At 37.7% G+C, this 20789-nt stretch overlaps 1 protein-coding gene across 2 annotated transcripts in view; it reads left to right on the forward strand.

Moving 5' to 3' along the window:
• The window catches only part of RAD54B (RAD54 homolog B), a 61789-nt gene extending 45134 nt beyond the window's left edge, over positions 1–16655 (forward strand). For both annotated transcript variants that reach the window (XM_048939680.1, XM_048939681.1), the window contains exons 7-15: positions 166–391; positions 4721–4928; positions 5472–5611; positions 6183–6473; positions 7797–7972; positions 10157–10418; positions 11686–11752; positions 12900–13100; positions 15812–16655. In XM_048939680.1, the coding sequence (XP_048795637.1) occupies positions 166–391; positions 4721–4928; positions 5472–5611; positions 6183–6473; positions 7797–7972; positions 10157–10418; positions 11686–11752; positions 12900–13100; positions 15812–16032 (1792 nt within the window). In that variant the 3' untranslated portion in view covers positions 16033–16655. The remainder of the gene's footprint in view (positions 1–165; positions 392–4720; positions 4929–5471; positions 5612–6182; positions 6474–7796; positions 7973–10156; positions 10419–11685; positions 11753–12899; positions 13101–15811) is intronic.
• Positions 16656–20789: the final 4134 nt, after the last annotated feature.

A 20789-nucleotide genomic window follows, 5' to 3' on the forward strand; every position in this document is an offset into this window, starting at 1 on the left:
GACTTCTGGTCCTTACTGACTATAATAACCATATAACCATATAGTAAGTACAACTAGATTCTTTGTAGTAAACGAAATGACATGAGAAACAATTCCCCTAAACTGGTTGTGAGTAATTACAGATACATCTTTTAAAATGTTACCATAGCTTCTTATGTCTTACAGAGTTAGTGGCAGATTTGGAGCTATTCTTGCTGATGAAATGGGCTTAGGAAAAACATTGCAGTGCATTTCACTTGTCTGGACTCTTCTGCGTCAAGGGGTCTATGGATGTAAACCTGTACTGAAGCGAGCACTAATTGTCACCCCTGGGAGTCTGGTAAAAAACTGGAAAAAAGAATTTCAGAAATGGTTGGGAAGCGAAAGGATCAAAGTCTTTACAGTTGATCAGGTAAGATTTATTTCCTAGAAGGGATTAGGTCCTATCTGACTCAGAATATAGGATTTGTGATTTTTTTTTCTTTTTCTTTTTTTAAGCAGGGACATGAACTAGTAATTCACTTTTAAAATTTGTTTGGAATTCTTCATTTCTCCTTCAGAGCCATATGTGCATTTAGCTGTCAGCAGCTGAAGATCACCTGCCTATGTAGCATAAGTCTCATGGTTCACCTTTGCAGATGTAAAAGGAGACATTCTCTTCCTTGTCCCTCTAGTTTAAAGAAGAGCTTTCTGTTGTACCTTGAAGTGCACACCTTCCTTGCTTTATATAACACAGCTTCTACCTTGACTGACTTGTACTGTGTTTCTCTGGTAGTTACTGTTACTCTTTACTGAGAACTTTCTAATCTTTATTTCAGCTGTTTCTGGTTATCTCAGGAAGTTATTCCTTTTACTGACACTGGTAAGAGTTAGGTTTCTGTAAGGATGATTTAGTCTCCTGTAGTAAAGCCAGCAAAAGCAGGGAGGTGATCGTCCTCCTGTACTCAGCTCTGGTGAGGCTGCAACTAAAGTACTGTGTTCAGCTTTGGGCCCTTCACCACAAGGAAGGCATCGACGTCCTGGAACATCCTGAGAAGGGCCATGAAGCTGTGAGGGGTCTGGAGCACAAGTCTTATGGGGAGCAGCTAAGGGAGCTGGGATTGTTCAGAAGGATTGTTCTCCTTCTCATTGCCCTCTGCCTGACATGAAATTGTGGCGAGGTGGGGGTCAGCCTCTTATCCCAGGTAACAGATATAGGATGAGAGGTGATGGCCTCAGGTTGTGCCAGGGGAGGTTCAGGTTGGGTATTAGGAAGAATTTCTTCTCAGAAAGAGTAGTGGTGCATTGAAACAAGCTGCCCGGGGAGGTGGTGGTGTCCTCGTCCCTGGAGGTGTTTAAGGAAAGGGTAGATGTAGTACTCTGGGACATGGTTCTGTGGGCAGTATTGGTGGTAGGTGGATGGCTGGACTGGATGATCTTAGAGGGCTTTTCCAATGATTCTAGGATTTTACGATTTTTCCTTGGTCTTTATTGATTAAAATGTACCAGTGGGAGAAAGTGGGGACACTTTACATTCTTTATGGAAGAATGAATATTTCAGGTGAGATGGAAGTGTTCAAACTATATGAAACTCTTTTGTAGAATGTACAGTACTTTATAAAAGAAATTATTTGAGTTCCATTCTTACTATTGTCAAAATCCTGAAATTATTAAACCTACTCATCTTCCACTGGGGCCCATCCACATCCACTTCAGTAAGAAGTGCTCTTTGCATCACTTGTTTTTCTCAGTAACTTGTTTCAAGATGTGGAAATGAAGCAAACTGACTTGTCAGGAACTGTAATGTAATATAGAATGGAGAAATACAGAATTTTCTAAGGAAAGTGGATAGAAGACAAAATATAATAGAGTAACATTATTACCTGAAAAGGTGATTAAAAAAAAAAATTGAATGTTTTCTTTCTTTTTTTTTTGAATAATGTTGGGAAGAAAGAAATCTGGATTTGCTGACAGTTACTGTGACCTGAAATGACAGTAGCTTTTATCCAACTTTTAATTTAAATAACTTTAATATTCTTACTCATTTCATTGGAGCTGTTTGGATTGAGGACACTCAGCAGCTTTTAAGACTGTTGTTCCCAAATAGCAGTGAATACATTGTCATGCAAAAGCAAGATGCAGTATGACTTGCCCGGAGTATAATGAGGTATTTTAAAATAATTTACTGTCTATCTTCTACAGAAAACCAGCAATTATCATACTGTTATTCCTTCAGTATAACTTAAAAGGAAGAGCTTGTCTCAGTGTTTTGGTTTTTTTTTTTTCTTTTTCCATTCTTGCCTACAAGGAATACATTTGAAGACATGGGAGACTTTTAAAATGCATTAGGCATATTTTCCTCATTTCCACACTGAAGGACTGAAGACTGATCCTAACCCCTCAGTGGTAAATTCTTTTAAAAAAACAGGACATTATCTGCTTTTAAAATGTGATTGCAGTTTACTTCTGTTGAAATGCAGATGTCAGATAGAAGGCGTTGTTTTTAAAATGAAGGCTTCCCTCCAAAGGTTGCATTTAGGTCTTATCAAATCCACACAGTCAACATTTGAGATGCGATCGAGAGAATAACTCCATGATCTCTTTGCAGAGTATCACTTCTACAGTGGTTGTTTAGGTCTTTAAGTGAAAATTCTGGAGAATGAATCAATTCAAGGTTTACACTACTTCATGATTCAGCATTTTTTAATTTACACTTCACTGGATCTGAACTAGTGCAAGGCAGGGTCTGTTCAGAGAGTAAGTCTGGGACATTATGGAGCCCTAACACTGGCTGACAATTGCTCTGTGTGTAGCTCCAGGCTCCTCTCTTAAATCTGTCAAGTCACTTTGGGTAATTGTGAAAATGGAGGTTATAATACATTCGTATCTTGGAGCTAGTTAAGAGGATAAATTAATTACTTGAAATTGGCTTGTAAAATTATTTTAACTTTTAGTCCATCTTTCACTGATGTATATAATAACAGCTGCAGGCAGTTCCCAGTGCCTATAGGCTCAGCTCATACCCAGAAAGAGTGAGAAAGCAGAAGATTCCCAGACCTGCTCATCTTTTGGTGCTTTCCAAGAAAAGATCAGAGATGCTTCTGTCATGAGGACTGCACTGTGGAGCCCAAATTTGGAGTGGGGATAACACTGGAGGATGCCTACAGGGCTCTTCTGTTCCTATGCTGGGAATGGAGGGCAAGGGAAATTCTCTTCTCCTATTTCAAAACTGGCAGTAAAAATACTGGACAGAAAGCTAGCACTTACCTCCAGTCTTGCAGACTTGGAATCAGCAGGAATGATGTGGCTCAGTTCAAAACCTTGAGGAAATCTGTCCACACCCTTGTTACCTGCTCTGCACTGTTTCACGTTTCCTCCATTGCGTGCAGGGCCTCTCCATGAGCGTGCTGTGGAGATTCACCTACCACAAGGTACTTTGGGGGGTTAACTTGCCAGATTTGGCCTATAGATTCATCTGAATCAACAAATAGGAGGCTCTGAAGGCTCTGATAACTAAGTGCTATTGTTCTTTGAGTGTATTACGCCCCAGACTTAGTAGTTTATGTTTGATAACTGATCTTGTTTGGAAATAACGCTACCTTTTGAAGCTCTAGCTTGATTTGCTTTAAAGATCAAAGAGATTCTTCAGCTTGTCAGCTGGGACTGTTGCATGTATAGGCAATGAACACCGTTAGGGCACAGGATGGAGTGTGCTGGGCCTTTGTATCTCAAGCTCAGTGGAGAGATAAGGGATGGGCCACAGAAGAATTTTCCACTCTTATGTGTGATTACCAGACAGGTGCGCAATCCTATTTTTACATTCACAGATCTGTAAATAAATGTAGACACTTTTAGGAGCCTTTTTTGGAAGAAGCTCCCTTTCACATTACAGTGCTTTGTTAACTTAATATGTTTCTGTTCAAAGTTCAGTCTCCAAGCTCTAGAACTGTACAGATTCAGTTCTGGTCAGACTTGAATGCTCTAACCTGGATAACTGTTGTTAGTTTTCCTTTTTGTCACATTTGGTCCTGGTTGTTTTATTTAAGAGTTTAGGAAAGGAAATCTGAATGTCCTTTGAAAAAAAAAAAAGGGGGATTTGAAGGGCACTTAAGGGTGGAGTGGCTCAGAGATGCTTTCTGACCAGTAATGTGTGATTCAGAGATGAATTGTGTATATTTACCAATGAATTGTGTATATTTACCAATGTTTCCTAGGCTTAGTTTTAGGCTTAATTTTCTGAGTCCAACACTGTGCTTTCCTTTTGACCAACCCATCAATGTTAAAGGCTTTTAACAAAGTGAATATCATGCTCAATTCAGAATTACAAGACAAATTTTAATTTGGCAGAGCATGGTAACTTTCTGCTGGACATTGCAGCTTTGGATCCCATAGTGGATGTTTGGGCAGCCAATTGGCTGTTTGTAGTTGTTTAGTTTACCTAAATACCAGGACTGGGAAGTTATTCCAGGGAGTCTGTAACAATTTCTCACCTTGATGATAATGTGTCTCAAAGGATCTCAAGGTCTAAAAGAGTAATGAATTGTCTGTTAATGAGGTGATAAAGCTAAAAAAAAAAATTGCTGTATCAGATTCCCTCTTTGTTTTGCAAATTAAGACACAGTCAAGAATCCAGCTCTTGAAGGAGATAGTCAATGTTTTTTGTCATGCTGGAAAAGATTCTACAGCCACCAGATTTGTAAGTAGTATCACGGGTGATTTCAAAAAACACAGTTGTATGTTATATTTTTCTTTATCCCTGTAGGACCATAAAGTAGAAGAATTCACCAATTCTCCCCTTTATTCAGTTATGATAATCAGCTATGAGATGCTACTACGATCTCTGGATCAAATTCAGGCTATAGAATTTAACCTCCTGATCTGTGATGAAGGACATCGTCTGAAAAATAGCTCTATTAAGACAACTACAGCCCTCACTAGTCTGTCTTGTGAGAGGAGAATTATCCTTACTGGTTAGTATTTGTAGTTTAATATAAATTTTAATATGTAGCTATGCTAAAAGTATCAGATTGGCATAAAGGAAAGAGGATGTTGTAAATATGATAGGAACACAACATAAACTTTTGCAATGGGTATTAAGTGCACAAATATTGGATCTTTTAAAAACAGATTTTAAAAAGAAAAAAAAAGAGTGACAAGTAAAATTTGTGTATCTTAAGGGGTGGGTAAGGAGCTGTGGAACTTCTGTAAGGGAATGAGGACTCCATTTTTATACACTCATTATTTTCCTTTGCAGCTATTTAACAAAATAACTTCTAGAATCAATCCTTTTGTCAAACCAACTAGATATGCAGTTATTCAGTTAGGAAGATGGTAGTTTATTAATCAGAGTGGAATTCTAGATTCAATATTCTGAGTAATTCCCATTGAAAGAAAATAACTTTTTAAGATGCATTATGAATTTTAAACTCTGCATTCAACAATTGTACTTCTGTCAGAATTCTTTGTTATGAATACATTATTATAGATGCAGAATTATTTTTCTCTCTTCCCAGGTACTCCAATCCAAAATGACTTGCAAGAATTTTATGCTTTAATAGAATTTGTAAATCCAGGAGTACTTGGTTCTTTATCCACATACAGAAAGATATATGAGGAGCCCATTGTCAGATCCAGAGAACCTTCAGCAACAAAGGTATGTTATTTAAAAAAAAAAAAAGCACTTATTGAAGGAAATTAATAGAGAAGAATGGGAAATTTGCTTTCTGTGGAACAGATGAACTTCAGGAGTAATAATGGGAGCAAAAGCTTTTCAGCTTCTTGTTTGAATAAATTTGGTTGTTTTCCAAAGGGAGGTGAGGAATACACGCATATTGAGATTATGGCTGCCCTTTATTAGGCATCCAGCATCTTGAATTTCCAAAACTGTCATGTAAATTACCGTATGAGGATACTGTGTTATGCCTTAATTTCTCCACAATACTGCATTATTTTATTACATCAATCAAGAAATTTATGGATTTGCGGAATATAATTTGAACCTTGTGTATCCTTGGGGACATTATCTTCATTTGTTTAAGACTGTAGAAACCAAACTAGAATTAAGCTAATGCAGTGGTACTAATTTTGGAACGGATCATTACGTTCCCATGCTGGAAGTGATATTGTGCATTTAAAATATTCACTAACAACCTAATGAAAATAATATCGAAAATTATTTTGATGAAATGCAAGATGAGCATTAATTTTGTGCTTCATTCTTGTAGGAGGAAAAGGATTTAGGAGAAAAAAGAGCAGCAGAACTCACACGCCTCACTGGACTCTTTGTTCTTAGGAGAACACAAGAGGTTATAAACAAATTTCTTCCACCAAAAAAGGAGAACATTATCTTCTGCCAACCAACAGCGCTGCAGCTTGAGTTGTATCGAAAACTGCTCAGTTCTCATGTTATTACCTCCTGTCTACAAGGCAGGCTAGAAAATAGTCCTCACCTAATATGTATAGGAGCTTTGAAAAAACTTTGCAATCATCCATGTCTTCTGTTTAAAGCTGTAAAGGTATCTATCTGCATGGGGGTGGGTGCTTGCAAGTAGTCATTTCAGCTGACAGAGGTCAATAGAAATATGTTATGGTCAATGTGCACGTCAGTTAAGGTCATTTCCATGCTGTTTTCACATCTGACTTGCTTTAGGAGATTGGCTTTCAAAAATGTAAATGTTAGGGAATCTGAATGTAGGTATGTCTCCACCTTCGTAGCACTTTATTTTCTTGTTCTTGCTTACCTGCATGTATCTTCCCTCCTAGTGTGGTCCCTGAATGTTTGTAAAAATACATTCAAATGTGAGCTTTACAAAGAGTACTCAGTCAAAGATTATTCTGTATACTTTGTCTGCTGTTTCCCATGAAACCTCCCTCTGATACCGTCTTGAGTTCAGTGATATTGACAGCTGCAGGCTCGACACATCACTGCTACTAGCTGCCTCTCTTTTTCCTGGAATCCCATCACCCTCTACACCTTGTTAGTTTCACATAAATCTTCTCAGTCCTACAAGTAACTTGTATGATAGTTAGAACTTAATATTACTAACTTATTTCAGTAGTAGTCCAAGTGTGAGTAAGGTGAGTGCAAATGTAAATAAATGTACCTTAAAAAATGTTCTTCATGACTTTGCAGGAATGTCCACAGCAGACATCTCTGTAAATTGCAACTCTGACAAATAAAGTGAGTTGCCTTCACTTCACTGTATAACCATTTGAATTTTTCGTAAATGAAAACATAACCTTTTGGAAATTATCTGCATGGAAAGGACTGTATGTGCAGGTCATTCATAACTGTTGTGGGGTTTGATTAGTCTGGCTTTTTCCTCCCCATGAAACATCGGTTTGCAAGTTTCAGCACGTTATCATTTGCCAGCTTTTTTTCCTTTTTTTTTTTTTTTTTTCTTTTTTTTTTTCCCCACTTCCCTTGCAATAAAGGAAACCTAATGACAGCATCTTGATTTTTTCCCCTAATTTTTAGTTATGGCTTTGCTGTGGATGTATATCTTTGTAGTTGTTGAAGTAGAGAAATAGAAGTCAATTCCTTTTTTCACTTTTTAGTATTTCATGTTGCTTTCTACCCAACTGTAAACAAAATCTTGAATTAGAGGATGTAAATCACAGTAAATGCTCTCATTGTTTTAAAACTGTGTCCATACGGTACTGGAAACTTACTGTGCTCATATGATACACTACTTTGTGATAGCTTTCCATACCTCTTTTTGTAATGAAAATATAGCAAATTTTTAGAAATAAGGCAATGCAAACAAAACAAAACAAAACAAAAAAAGGTCAAATATTTTAGTGGAGATGTGAAGCTTGAATCCTTTTATTTTTAATAGGAAAAATCCTGTGATCCGAACGGCGATGAGCATGTTGAGTCCAGTCTCTATGAAGGTCTAACAGATGTCTTTCCACAAGGTTATACTTCTGACATTTTCTCTGAAACTGATTCAGGAAAATTGCAGGTGCTGGTGAAGTTGTTAGCAGCAATCCGAGAGCTCAGCTCTTCTGAAAGGCAAGTGTGAAAGAAAGGTAGAAGGCAAATAATAGGAGTGACCTGCTGCGTATTCTTTTGCTTTTCAGTTGTGTAATAGGGACATACTATTCAAAATAAAGCCTTTGCAGCTGTTTGCAGAGGTACCAGGTGTATTTATGCTTTGTACTCCTGGCTCTTTCTCATTAATTCTTCATCAAGGATTTGTAGCTGACACAATTTTCAAAGTTGCTCTTCTATGATTTCCAGATAAAGATACTTGTATTTTTCATATTGAGTTCCCACAAATAAGGTTAGAGTAGAATTAGAGTGGAGTTAGCTACAGCCTCTGTACTGTGACATATTATCTTTATCTACAAAAATTTCCCAATGCTTTGTATCTTCTTAAGGCAATTATTTAATGTATTCAATATTTTACATTTCACAAAAATAATTTTAATGACAGGAGTATGAGTTTCTTTTCTTTTTAATCATGTTTAGCTGCTCAGTGCTTGCTGTCTTTTCCATCCAGGGCTAGAAGACTCATCAGGTGAAGTTGCATGGCAACTGCTTATTTGCCCTGTGGTGAATGTCACTGGCACACAGGAAAACCTCTGTTTGTGATAGTGTAATGGGATACACATTGTTGATTATAACTGTGAAATTGCTGATTCATGGAAAACTCAACACAACCTTGTGTCTCATGATAACTTTTTTATGTACTCATGCCTTGAAGCCCAGCTCTTCTAAAAGTAGTTCCTTTTACCTTCTATTTTAATTGGTGCTTAAATAGGATGTTCTGTAATTCAGTAGTGAGAAGTTACAGCAGATCTCTTGGCACTGATGTCATGGAATTTGTTTCTTCCTGATGCTCTCTTTTTACAAACCAGAAATTGGAGCCCATCGTGGGAGCTTATGTGCCTTGCATACATTGAAACCAAGGACAGCTAAATATCTAAACGTAACAGTCTTTTTTCCTTTAAGTCAAAAGAATTGAGGTATCAGGAAAAAGCATCTTTCCTTGTTTCAGTGCTGTGGGAGCTGATGAGTTACAGCTAATTTTGAGGCATTCTTTTACAACTTTTTTTTTGCTTTAATACAGTACTGTTCATGTTTCTTTTCCTACTGTTTCCCAACTCTCATTATCACTAAATAGTTTTTTTGCAATATACAGATTCAATTCCAGTGCTCTTTTGAAGTTTATATTCTACTTTTGAGTGGAAAGGTGTGAATTTAAGGTTAATCAACAAAAAAACGTATCTTGCAAAGTCTTTACAAACGTGCTTTAGATATAATTTGATTGTAGAGGCAACTACAATAATTACAAAACTTTATAACAATTTAAAAATGTTAATGTACCAGATTTTCCCCAAAACTGCTTTTATAGTTCTTCAGTACTTGTTTTTAATTTAAAAAAATATTTTTTTAAATTCCATTTTTGATGGAATTTTGTACATTTGATTTAGACTTCTTGCAGAAAAAATGCCCTAACTGTGCTTAATGTCTTATTTATGGCTTAAATTAAAAAGATGTTTGTCCTCTCAGTAGTATCACCTTCAGTACTTCATAGGATGGAAATTCTAGATTTTTAGATTGGTGAAACTTACTTACTCAAAAATTAAAGAAATAATGTTGGTCTAGGATGTGTTGTTAGTCAATCAAGAGACTGAGTTATTTAAAAAACAATTAAACTATATTGTTTGTGATATCTTTCATTGTGCTTCATTCCATTTATTTTCAGTCAAACGATGTAGGAAGGAGTAATGGCTTTGTTATTTGGCTTTCATGATCTTGTTTATCAGAAATTTTCTCAGTTGTCTATAGAAGTTCTCATTAGCTTTTTCCATAAGTAGAGTTATCTACATTATTTATTAATTGCTACAGCGTCCTCTGCAAATGCTGCCTTAAGAGCAGCTATTCTGTATAAATGTAGATTTTAAAAAAAAATCTGTGTTTGGTTTTGGATCCCTGTAATCTATGCATTAAGCCAAATTCTCTTGGGATTATTTAATATCTGAATGTTTGATGGTAAGACATAATGTATCCAAATTTAGTGTGTGCTTCAAATAATATTGAGTTCTATTTCTTAGCAAATATGAGTAACCTCAGGTTGGTGTTTAATTTTTGCTGGATTTGTCATCCCATTTTTTTAATTGCCTTCAATTATTTGTTATTGTACTTTAACCTTACCTGATTTTGAGATAACTTTATCTCATTGTTTGACAGAGTTGTACTGGTATCCATTTACACTCAGACACTGAACATACTGCAGGAGACATGTAAACGTTACGGATATTCTTATACTAGACTTGATGGAAATACTCCTGTCTCCCAGAGGCAACAGATTGTTGATAGTTTTAATTGTAAATTCAGTCCAGCTTTCATCTTCTTGCTGAGTTCAAAAGCTGGTGGAGTGGGACTGAATCTGGTTGGAGCTTCTCACTTGATCCTTTATGATATCGACTGGAATCCAGCTACTGATATTCAGGTCTGATATAATTGTGTACTGTGGGTTGTGATGGGCATCAAATGAGCTCCTGATTGATTTTGAGATGTCTGAATTAACATGTCTTATTGCTACCCAGCTATCACCCTGTGCCTGGATAAATAGAGTAACGAAGGAAAACTCTGAAAAGAAGAAAAAAATATATCTGTTGTTAATGTATAAATTTATATCATTAGAACTCCCTTTGCATGAAGAGTATAGTCTGGTTTCTTTGGAGGTGTGAGTCATGTATCCCCTTTTTTTCCTGCCCACTTTTTAACTGGAAAGTTGTTGTGTTCCTATAAGGAAAAGAAAACTATGATTAGAATATATAGCATGTCTTACTGTTGATTTGCTATACTTAAGAAAAGGGAGAGATCCCAATCAGAATTAAGGGAATGAAGTAAACATGTGTCAGTGGTATTAAAAGGAAGCAAAGCCAGTGCCATGCTGTGCTTGTAACAGTGCCCTTGGTTGTAAGGGATTATTTAATTGGCATAAAAGTGTTCAATTAAAATAGTCCTTAATAATAACAATTAAAAATATATATTTTTATAAATAAAGTAAGAAACGTCTCTCTGTAGAGGAATACTGAATACCTGATACATGAAATAACCTCTGATTCTCGGCCCTGATCCTGTTCCAAGAGTGAATTAGTACCCCCATGTGGTCACTTGTTTTGTTGCTTTAAACACCATCTGCTACATCAGCCAAAATTGCTGCAGTTTGCCAAAAACTGCAAACCATATTGTGGGTACTTGTACTTAATATGTGCGTGTAACCTTTACATTTTTTACTAAAATTATATAATGGTACTCAGCTACTTTTTTTGTTTAAGAATTACATGTGAAACACTGATTCTACAATTTTAAAAGGAATGGCAATGCCGTTTTTTAAGATGTGTTGTGACAAAAAAATAAATAAATGGAGATGTATTCTTGAAATAATCAACTGTTGCTAATGCTTAGAAAAGAGAGTCAAAGAAAGGGCTGCTGACAGAAAGGAAATTAAACCTCTGCTTTCCTACTGTAATATGCACAAAAAAAGAGGAGCACAGATGGACAAAGCAAGTTATGTTTTCAAAATAATTTGCAGTTAATACCAGAAGACTTTCATAAAAACAGTCAATGACAGCTATTATTTCTTTGGACAACATCTTTCTGTATGAGCTAGCAGAACCAGTAATTTGATCAGCAGAGGCTATGAGTTTTAGCAGAAATTCTGTCCTAGAATAGGCTGTTAATACTCTTTATCTTTTCCCTTTCTTCAGGCAATGGCCAGAGTGTGGAGAGATGGTCAGAAACATACTGTACATATCTACAGACTTCTAACCACAGGTCAGAGATAGTGCTCTAACATATTCTATAGAAATTTTGCCAGTAGAAGAAAGGGAGTTTTTGGAAATAAATCGTTGTTGAAAGATATATGTAATTTGTTCTGAATTCAGTTAAAATTGGATCCATCTCCTTGATTCATTTGCCTTTTCTGTGCTCTTGTTTTTGTATCTGAAAATAGTGGTTTAGCATTTCCTATGAATATTGATCATAGAACCATAGAGTCATAGAATTGCTCAGGTTGGAAAGGACCTTAAAGATAATAGAGTCCAACCATGACCTGACCATACTACTCTAACTCTAGCAACCCTGCACTAAATCACATCCCTGAGCACCACATCCAAACAGATTTGAAATGCATCCAGGGATGGTGACTCAACCACCTCCCTGGGGAGCCTATTGCAGTGCTTAACAACCCTTCTGTAAAGAGGTGTTTCCCGATATCCAACCTAAACTTACCCTGGTACAACTTGAGGCCATTTCCCCTCATCCTGTCACCTGTCACCAGTGAGAAGAGACCAAGCCTGCTCTCACTGTAAGCACCTTTCAGGTACTGGGAGAGAGCAATAAGGTCTCCCCTCGGCCTCCTCTTTCCCAAACTAAACAGCCCCAGTTCTTTCAGTCTCTCCTCATAGGCCATATTCTCCAAGCCCTTCACAAGCCTTGCTGCCCTTCTTTGGACCTGCTCCAGTACCTCCATGTCCTTTCTGTACTGAGGTGCCCAAAACTGAACACAGTACTTGAGGTGAGACCTCACCAGTGCTGAGAATAGGGGCAGGATTACTTCTGTAGTCCTGCTCACCACACCATTTCTGATACAAGCCAGGATGCCAATGGCCTTCTTGGCCACCTGGGCACACTGCTGGCTCATATTCAGCCAACTGTCCATCAGTACACCAAGCTCCCTTTCCATCAGGCAGCTTTCCAGCCACTCTTCCCCAAGCCTGTACAGTTGCCTGGGGTGGATGTCACCAAAGTGCAGGACCTGACACTTGGCCCTATTGAAACTCATACAGTTAACCTTGGCCCATCAATCCAGTCTATCCAGGCCCCTCCATAGTGCCTGTTATCAAGAAATGGATTTTACTTTTCTTCTTGACATATACTGGTCAAAAATTATTCCAGTGTATATATTGTTTTTTCAATACAGGTTCAATAGAAGAAAAGATTTATCAAAGACAGATCAGCAAACAGGACCTTTCGGGGGCAGTTGTAGACCTTTCCAAGACATCTGAACATATCCATTTTTCTGTTGAGGAGCTCAGAAATCTCTTTACACTTCATGAGAATTCCAGCTGTGTTACCCATGACTTACTTGAATGTGATTGTATGGGAAACAAAGACCATCAAAGTGAGTTTCTTTTTCATTATCTCTGGCTATTATGATGAACTATATCCATTTGGAATATATTGCCTCTCTTTGGAGAAAACTACAAAGCTCAGTAAAACAGAATTGAAGCAATGAGATTCATTATGGGATCAGCCAGACATTGCCTGTTTTTTCTGATACACAGGAGCCCTTCATAAGATAAAGAGAGGAAATATTAATTCCTTGCAGTAACAACTAATTCATATATTATGCCTCTTAATTATTTGAATTAGCTATGGCCTGTTTAGGTAGGGATTCATTACAACCAACAAGCGTTATGTATTTTTTTTTCTAAATATTCCAGGACAGTAATGATAGCTCCAGTTTCTAATTCCCTAAAGAAAAAAGTGCCTATTGCCTGGGTACATTTCTTTTCTTGGAGTATGAAATATGTATATACAGTATCCACAAATATCACAGTAAAAAAAACATGAAGGAATGGCTATGAGTACACATGTTAACACAGTTAAGTAAAACACAAGAACACAATTAAGTAATACAGACCTGATGACTATTTTGCTTGGTAGTTTTCATGTTTTTGGAAAATAGGCTAAAGCTGTCTCAGTCTATCCAAAACGGGAAGGATTTGGTTAGTGAAAGCTCAATGCTTCTGTATCCATGACAATTTGAGTTTGAGTTTCTTCCTTATTTCTGCTCCACACAATGATTTCATAGTCTTTGTATGTTTCTTTATGACTGGAAAAATTAAACCACTTGTCATATGAGCAAGTGATGTTCTGCATTGTTCCAGCCTCCATTTAGGTACTGTTACAGGATCTGTGTAGAAAATGCAGCTGTGGTGTTAAATCTTACTGTTTTTTTTTTCACTGTTGTGCAGTGATGCAGGTAGAGCTTCTGGACTTCAGAGACCAAAGAAATTTGGTATTTCTTCTGTGACAAACACTAATGCATAGAGTGTTAATCAGGATTTTGCAATTGTCTTAACACTCTCGAATGCTTATTTTATGCTTTGAATGCATAATGGTTCCATCTATTCAACCACAGCATCAGTTTCTTGGGACTCAGGGCATTGAATGTAACCAGGATTCCCTCAAGGGTCTTTTGTATCTTGGTCCCAGCAAATGGAAAATTTATGGTGGTAAGTCAAGGGAAAACCAGAAAGACATTTTTAAACTTTAATGTTAGAAATGATAGAATGAGTTGGGAAAGTTTTGGCTTCCTAAAGAGCAGAGAACAAATTGGCTCATCAGTTTCCTTGTCAAATTGTTATGAGTCATGGTCTTGCAAGTCACGCTTGTGAGTCAGAATGCAGCTACCATTACTTGATCTCTTTGACATTACTAAGAAGAGAAAGTTGTCAGATACTTCATTGGGGAACCAGCTCCTGATTCCTGGAAAAAGACATTGTGACATAGAAAGTGCTAAGAACTATTGCTGATTTGTCGTCTCCATTTCTAGCAAGTATGATTCAAAAGATGAACTAAGTTGGAGCTAAACAATACTATACAGGCTTCACAATGTATGAACTTTTCACAGTCTCCGTTATATCTGCCAATGTGACTGTGTGGTCTTGACCAAGCTCCTGTTGTCAATTCATACTGGGGCAATCTTTAGCAAGCCACAGGAGTTTTGAAAGGAAGTTATTAACTATGTGTGGGTTGTGTAGATGGGTTGCCTGCTATTTTTCTGACTGTCAGATCAGCTGCAAAGTATAATACTATTATTTTACTTGATCTTGGTTTTATTTATGAAGTTAGGAAAGCAGAATCGGTAAGTACTTGAGGAGTGCATCTAATCTTATTTTTCTGCTGGACAGTAGCATAATAAATTTCAAGTCTAGTGCAAATGTGTATCATCAGTCAAAAGGAAAGTCTTGCATATGGGAGTCATTATGGTCTCTTCAGAAGTTTAAAAAACTTAAAAATACTGAGTCATCATGCTGCTTATGTCACTTGCTGAGAAACACATAGCTCTGTTGTGAAACTATTTGATGACATGATTTAAATCAATAACAGCAGTGATGCAGTTTTTTTCCATCACAACTGATTTCTTTATTTGTCATATGCATCAGTTGAATCATGAAGTCAGCAATCCATGACATACCCTGCCATGACCTACTGTTGCCTGGCACTCTAGAATCCCTAGAATCTCCAGAATTCAAAGTGAATTCTCCTCTCTGTGCTTCACAGGGAATTGTCTTTTTCTTACTGTGATATACAGTATACAGTATAGCATTTACTGAGCAACTTGGCATAGTGTGAATGTACAGAGTGCACTAGAGATCCACCTCTAGTGTGCGAAGTTCAGTGAAATAACTGTTCAAACTCTTCTCAGCTGGTTGGAATGACTCCTGTGGGAGGAAATAGAAACTGGCTGGAGTTTTGCTGCAAGATATTTCTCTATTCAGAATTACTTAAAGAATGGGAAGAAACCCAAATACTACAGAATTAGGAAGATGGAAGAAAGGAAATTGCCAGATAGGATATTTCCCTTCCTGTCTATTTGTGAAAGGATTCATCTTTGAGCTAGCATATGGTGATTTTGATAAACTTGATCCATGAGCAAGAAACAGCCTTTCCTCTCTTACTATGGATACAAATGTTCGGTTTTCATTGACATAGAAGGATTCTTTACATTGCTCTATTTTTGCATTCATTATCACCAGTGTCTTATCGATTCACACTGAAATATTCTTAGTTCTCCCTGATTAATTTTCTACATCCTTTTTTCAGATCCTTCCTCAGAAAAGCCTTCAGTGTCTAGAAGTTGTCAGCTCAGACAAGACCAGGAGAAGCATAATTTAAAGAAACCTCTCTCCATGTCACAGCTGATGCAATGGAAGCATTTCTCTGGGCAACATCAAGCTCTACCTGATCCTTTTCTTGAAAAGATAAAGGAAAATGTTTCTTTCTTTTTCCAGAATGTAACCAATCCAACTTCCCCTACCCAATAAAACTACAGTATCTATCCCAAACGCTCTCATCCTTGTCCTCAGAGTTGGATATAATTGATGTACTCTCCTCAGAGTAGTAAATAATTGATGGACAAAGTTATTTTTGCCAAATTCTATATTGTGTGGTTTTGATGAGGTTTTTGTGAGTCCTGGTGTTTAAAAAAAAGTTACGGGTAATATTAAATTGATAATAATTGCAATAATCATACAGATTTTCAGATTTAACTTTGCTTTCAAGTCCTTTCCTTTGATATCTTAATTAGTAAGATTGTTTTTATATACATCCCTATGTGTGTCTGTTTTGTTTTATAGTTTTTGTTTGACTATAATGATTTATTATTTGTAAAGCTGGCAACTCTTCATCCACATTTTATAATATTATGCAGTGCTATAAGCTGTTTACAAAGCTCTGGTTTAATTTTTGTTTTGACAATGAAAAGTTGTGTGTCTGTATAACTGTGACTTTATTACAAGAGGAATGTTTGTTCCCTGGAATTTACAGTTTACTAAAATAGGAGCAATCGCTACTGAGGCCCAAGTTTCTGAGACCAGGTTTGTTGCTGTGCCAAAATGTTGTGAAATTCACCTGTTGCTTTTACCTGGAAAAATAAACAAACGTCATTTCTCAGGCACATTGAGTACAGGCTCATCTAATACTCAGCTTACTTTGCTTAAGGACCCTTTTTGTCAAACTCTGGAGTACTGCACACTTTATGATTTTTTTATGACTATGTTTTCCTTCTTTCTGAAGGCACAAAAGGTTGAAATCGAATTATATCTCATATGTGAAGTACTTCAAAAGACCCAGAGAAACAGAAGATTAGGAAATTTTCAGAAAAACTGCAAACTTAGAGAATTTGAAAGACCTTGAGCAAGAATAGGACTCCATTGTGGTAATCCTGCACTGTGCTCCACGTTGTACATCCTCTTGATATTTGGTGCCTATTGTAATAGTAGTGGATTATTAAAAAGTCCAAGCAATTTTCAGAAAACAGTCATGAATGTCATGGAATTCACAGTCCAACCTAATCCATCATCATACATTTGCCTGTCATTGTGAGTCTAGGAACTGGAAATCAAATCCAGGGCAGGGGAGATTCAGGCTGGACATGAGGAAGTATTACTTTTCAGAAAGGGTGGTCAGGCACCGGAATGGACTGCCCAGGGAGGTGGTGGAGTCACTGACCCTGAAGGTGTTCAAGGAAAGGCTGGATGTTGTGTTGAGGGTCATGGTTTAGTGGGAGCTATTGGTGATAGGTGAACGGTTGGACTGGGTGATTTTGAAGGTCTTTTCCAACCTTGGTGATTCTATGATTCTAAATACACTGACTTCTCTCCACCATAGAAATCTGTTTCAGAGGTGGGTTTTTTTGGTTTTTTTTTTTTTTCTCATTTCCTTTGATTCTGAGAACTGAATGTCAAGAAAATAATGAAAAACAAAGTGAGGGCATGGTGGAGAATATAAACAATTATGAATATTTTTGGCATGCAAATTTTGTTCCTTAGTACGGTTAGAACGATGAACTGAAGAATGAAGAACTGAATAAAGTTTAGTTCTATAACATTTTAGTTTCTGTTAAAGAGGTTGTTCCTCACCCTGTGTATGGGGAGAAGATGTTCATGCTTATCCAGGTGCTATGCTATTTTGTCAGTTTTCTGCTAGATAAAGACTGTCTGAGAGCTTACAGATCCCACAGCTTATTTTAATTAGCAAGGCCAAGATTTGATGTAGCTCTGAAACTCAAGACAGACCATAGCCAATCCATATAATAATGATTGTTATAATTAACAGTTATTTGAGATTATACTTGATCAGTGTTGCCCATGAGTTTGTCAGTTATGTCCCTGTCTGTTTGAAGGAAGCATGCCAGCTTTCTCTGTTCTCTGCTGATACTGACCTTATATGTGGCTTCGTGCATGTGCATGAAACAGTAGGTACCATCCATTGCTGTTTTGTTTATGGGAGCCTGGTCATCTCCACTTGCATGCTCTGTTTTGGAGCTTACCAGTTGTCAACACTTGAGGAAACCTGGGTGTATAACAGAAGGAAGACCCACACCATGCCGTGTTTCTTTCATTTCTCTGTTTCATTTCCCAAGACCCCAGGGTTTTCTCAAGCCTTTCAACCTCATGTGTTGAGATCCTGCCCTCCACACAGTACAAATGTAGCTGCATGCTGGCAGAACACAAGTCTGGCAGGAAAGTCCTGTTATTATTTAACCTGCAGAGCTGTTTTATTCTGGCAGTTTTAAAATAAATAAATATATCAATAAAAGCTGGTGCTGGACCACCATGGAGCTCTCAGGAGGCCAGGGGTGATGGCTTGGCATGACTGAATTATGAGCATGCTTCTTTCTTGTTGGGTAAATCAAAACTACCCAAATTACAGATTGAATATGGCATTATACATTATGCAGATTGAAATTGACTCTGGAATTTGTTGTCCTAGAAAATTATACTTCACACTGGGAGAATGGGTTGCAGAAAATATACGAGGCATGAATACAGAATCTAATTTAGTGTGCCATCTGTAATTCTCTCACAGGAGTCTAAAAATGCCTGTAAAATTAGATTAGCCCATCCTGCTCACATAATCACAGTGAAATTACCATTATTAGCGTGCAAAGTGCAGCACGTGGCCATGTGACTTTTTTCACCCACAGGTGAAAAATGTTCACTAGGAAAAGGCCCCATAATGAACTTAGCATTGTCTGATTGTTGCCTGGTAAGGAATATTGAGGATTTCAAGTTTTCACAAGGTCATGTTGCCCCTTCTCTTAAGGAACATGAAATTCTAGGGGGTGGGCAGGGTAGCTGGTGGTGAAAGACTAGTTGTCAGTTCCAAGCAGATGGTCCTGGCTTCTGGATTCACCGCCAGCGATGCCCTAGTTGTGCTCTAAGTGTGAGATATTGAGAGTTGTCAAGTTAGAGAATACTCCATTTGAATTGAACCGTGTCTTAGGGCACCTATTAACACCAGCATGAGCTGGCTGACTCCAGTAGGCACACACAGCAGTGCTCACCTTTTCAGGAGAGCAAGTTGTAAAGTTATGACTAATCCTAGAGCAACTTCTGCAGGGCCTTGAGTCACACCAGGCAGGGAGTGCGGCCAGCCAGCCCTCAGGTTCAGCAATCAATATTGTGTTTGTTGCTAACTCCTAGCTAGGTGGAGGGTCTGGGAGAAATTCAATTACTTATGATATGGGGCGTAGTGCCACAGAATCACAGAATTGATTCTGTGCCAAAGCAGGTTCCCTACAGCAGGTCGCACAGGTAGGCATCCAGGCAGGTCTTGAACATCTCCACAGAAGGAGACTCCACCACCTCCCTGGGTTTTCTTCTTGCCAAAGAAGCAAACAGGCTTCGTGTTCTCAGTGGAGATCAACCCTTATTCTAAAGAGCAGAAAGTTGTTTTATCTATTGCTTTATATTGCATCTTTTAAAAACAACAACAAACAAAACAAACTGGTTTCACATGATTACTTTTATTGATTCACAGAATCACAGAATCACAGAATCATAGGGGTTGGAAGGGACCTCCAGAGATCATCGAGTCCAACCCCCCTGCCAAAGCAAGTTCCCTACTCGAGGTTGCACAAGTAGGTGTCCAGGATTCAATATTAAGCCATCCTGGCTTGTTTTTTTTTTTGTTTTTTTTTTTTCAAATGATTCAGATAGTGACGTTTGTATGATAACTGCAGTAGAGACACGATGACAAGAGGTTAACATAAATCCGGTTAAGGGTTTGCCTTTTTCATAGATCATGAAGTCCTTTGACTTGTCATCTGTTACAAAAAGGGTGCCAAGTGGTGACGGAGTGATTCTGTAAGGGAATAAATTCATAGGAATTTCTTAAAATGCCAGATATGGAACAGGCTTTGACAACTGCTTTGGGTCACCATCAGGAATTCACAAGGAGAGATTCCAGCTTTGTAGGCAAGAACACACAGAAGGAAAGTAGCTTTTTCACGTGCTTTCCACTGAATGAAAATTTGACGTCAGTCATGGTTGTTTACATGTGGCTTAAACTAATGATGTGTCTGTGGCTGGAAGATCTCGGAAGGCTGTAAGGAACAATAAGAAAAACTGCTTTTGGCTTTACAGCATAACTGAAGACTAAGCTAAACTGAAAGCTGTAACAGAGCCTTCTGTGCTATTCTTTTGTACCAAAGCAATTTTTCACTTAGAAATACGGATATAGATACGTGCAGGACTTGCAGTGTAAGATGCAGTGTTCACTCTCAGGATGAGAGGTAACATGTCAGCAGAAGCACTACAGAAGCAATAACAGTGAATTCCACAGCCAGCTTGGGAGTGTTCTGCAGACACTCCCCAGCTTCAATATATTGGATGCTGCTGACTTGCACCCAGTTTTCATTAACGTGCTGAAGTCTAAGACAATATGAAGGATATATATCGAAGGGTATCTGCAGCCTTCTTCCAGCCTCTTCTCTCCTTTTCTTGCAGCCTTGATGCCAACCTGAGTTTTTCCTGTGCTCCTGTGTTTGCTTGGTTTGAGTTACACCCACTTGACAACACACATTCCTCATTTTTCTTTAATTCATTTCCTTCCAAATAGGCAAGATGTCAGTCACTGTGACAAAAGCCTGTGCCCTTGCAAGCTGGTTTTTCTAGTATTCTCTGTCAGTTAGCTGAAAATCTTTTTTCTCTCTTCATTATGACTGTCTTGGCTCAGGCTTTAGTTTATTTATAGAGTGTGAGGTATGGCACGTAGCAAGAATCTCCCATACAATCCT

This window comes from Lagopus muta, chromosome 3 (genome assembly GCF_023343835.1).
Source record: "Lagopus muta isolate bLagMut1 chromosome 3, bLagMut1 primary, whole genome shotgun sequence".
In the NCBI taxonomy this organism is placed as follows: domain Eukaryota; kingdom Metazoa; phylum Chordata; class Aves; order Galliformes; family Phasianidae; genus Lagopus; species Lagopus muta.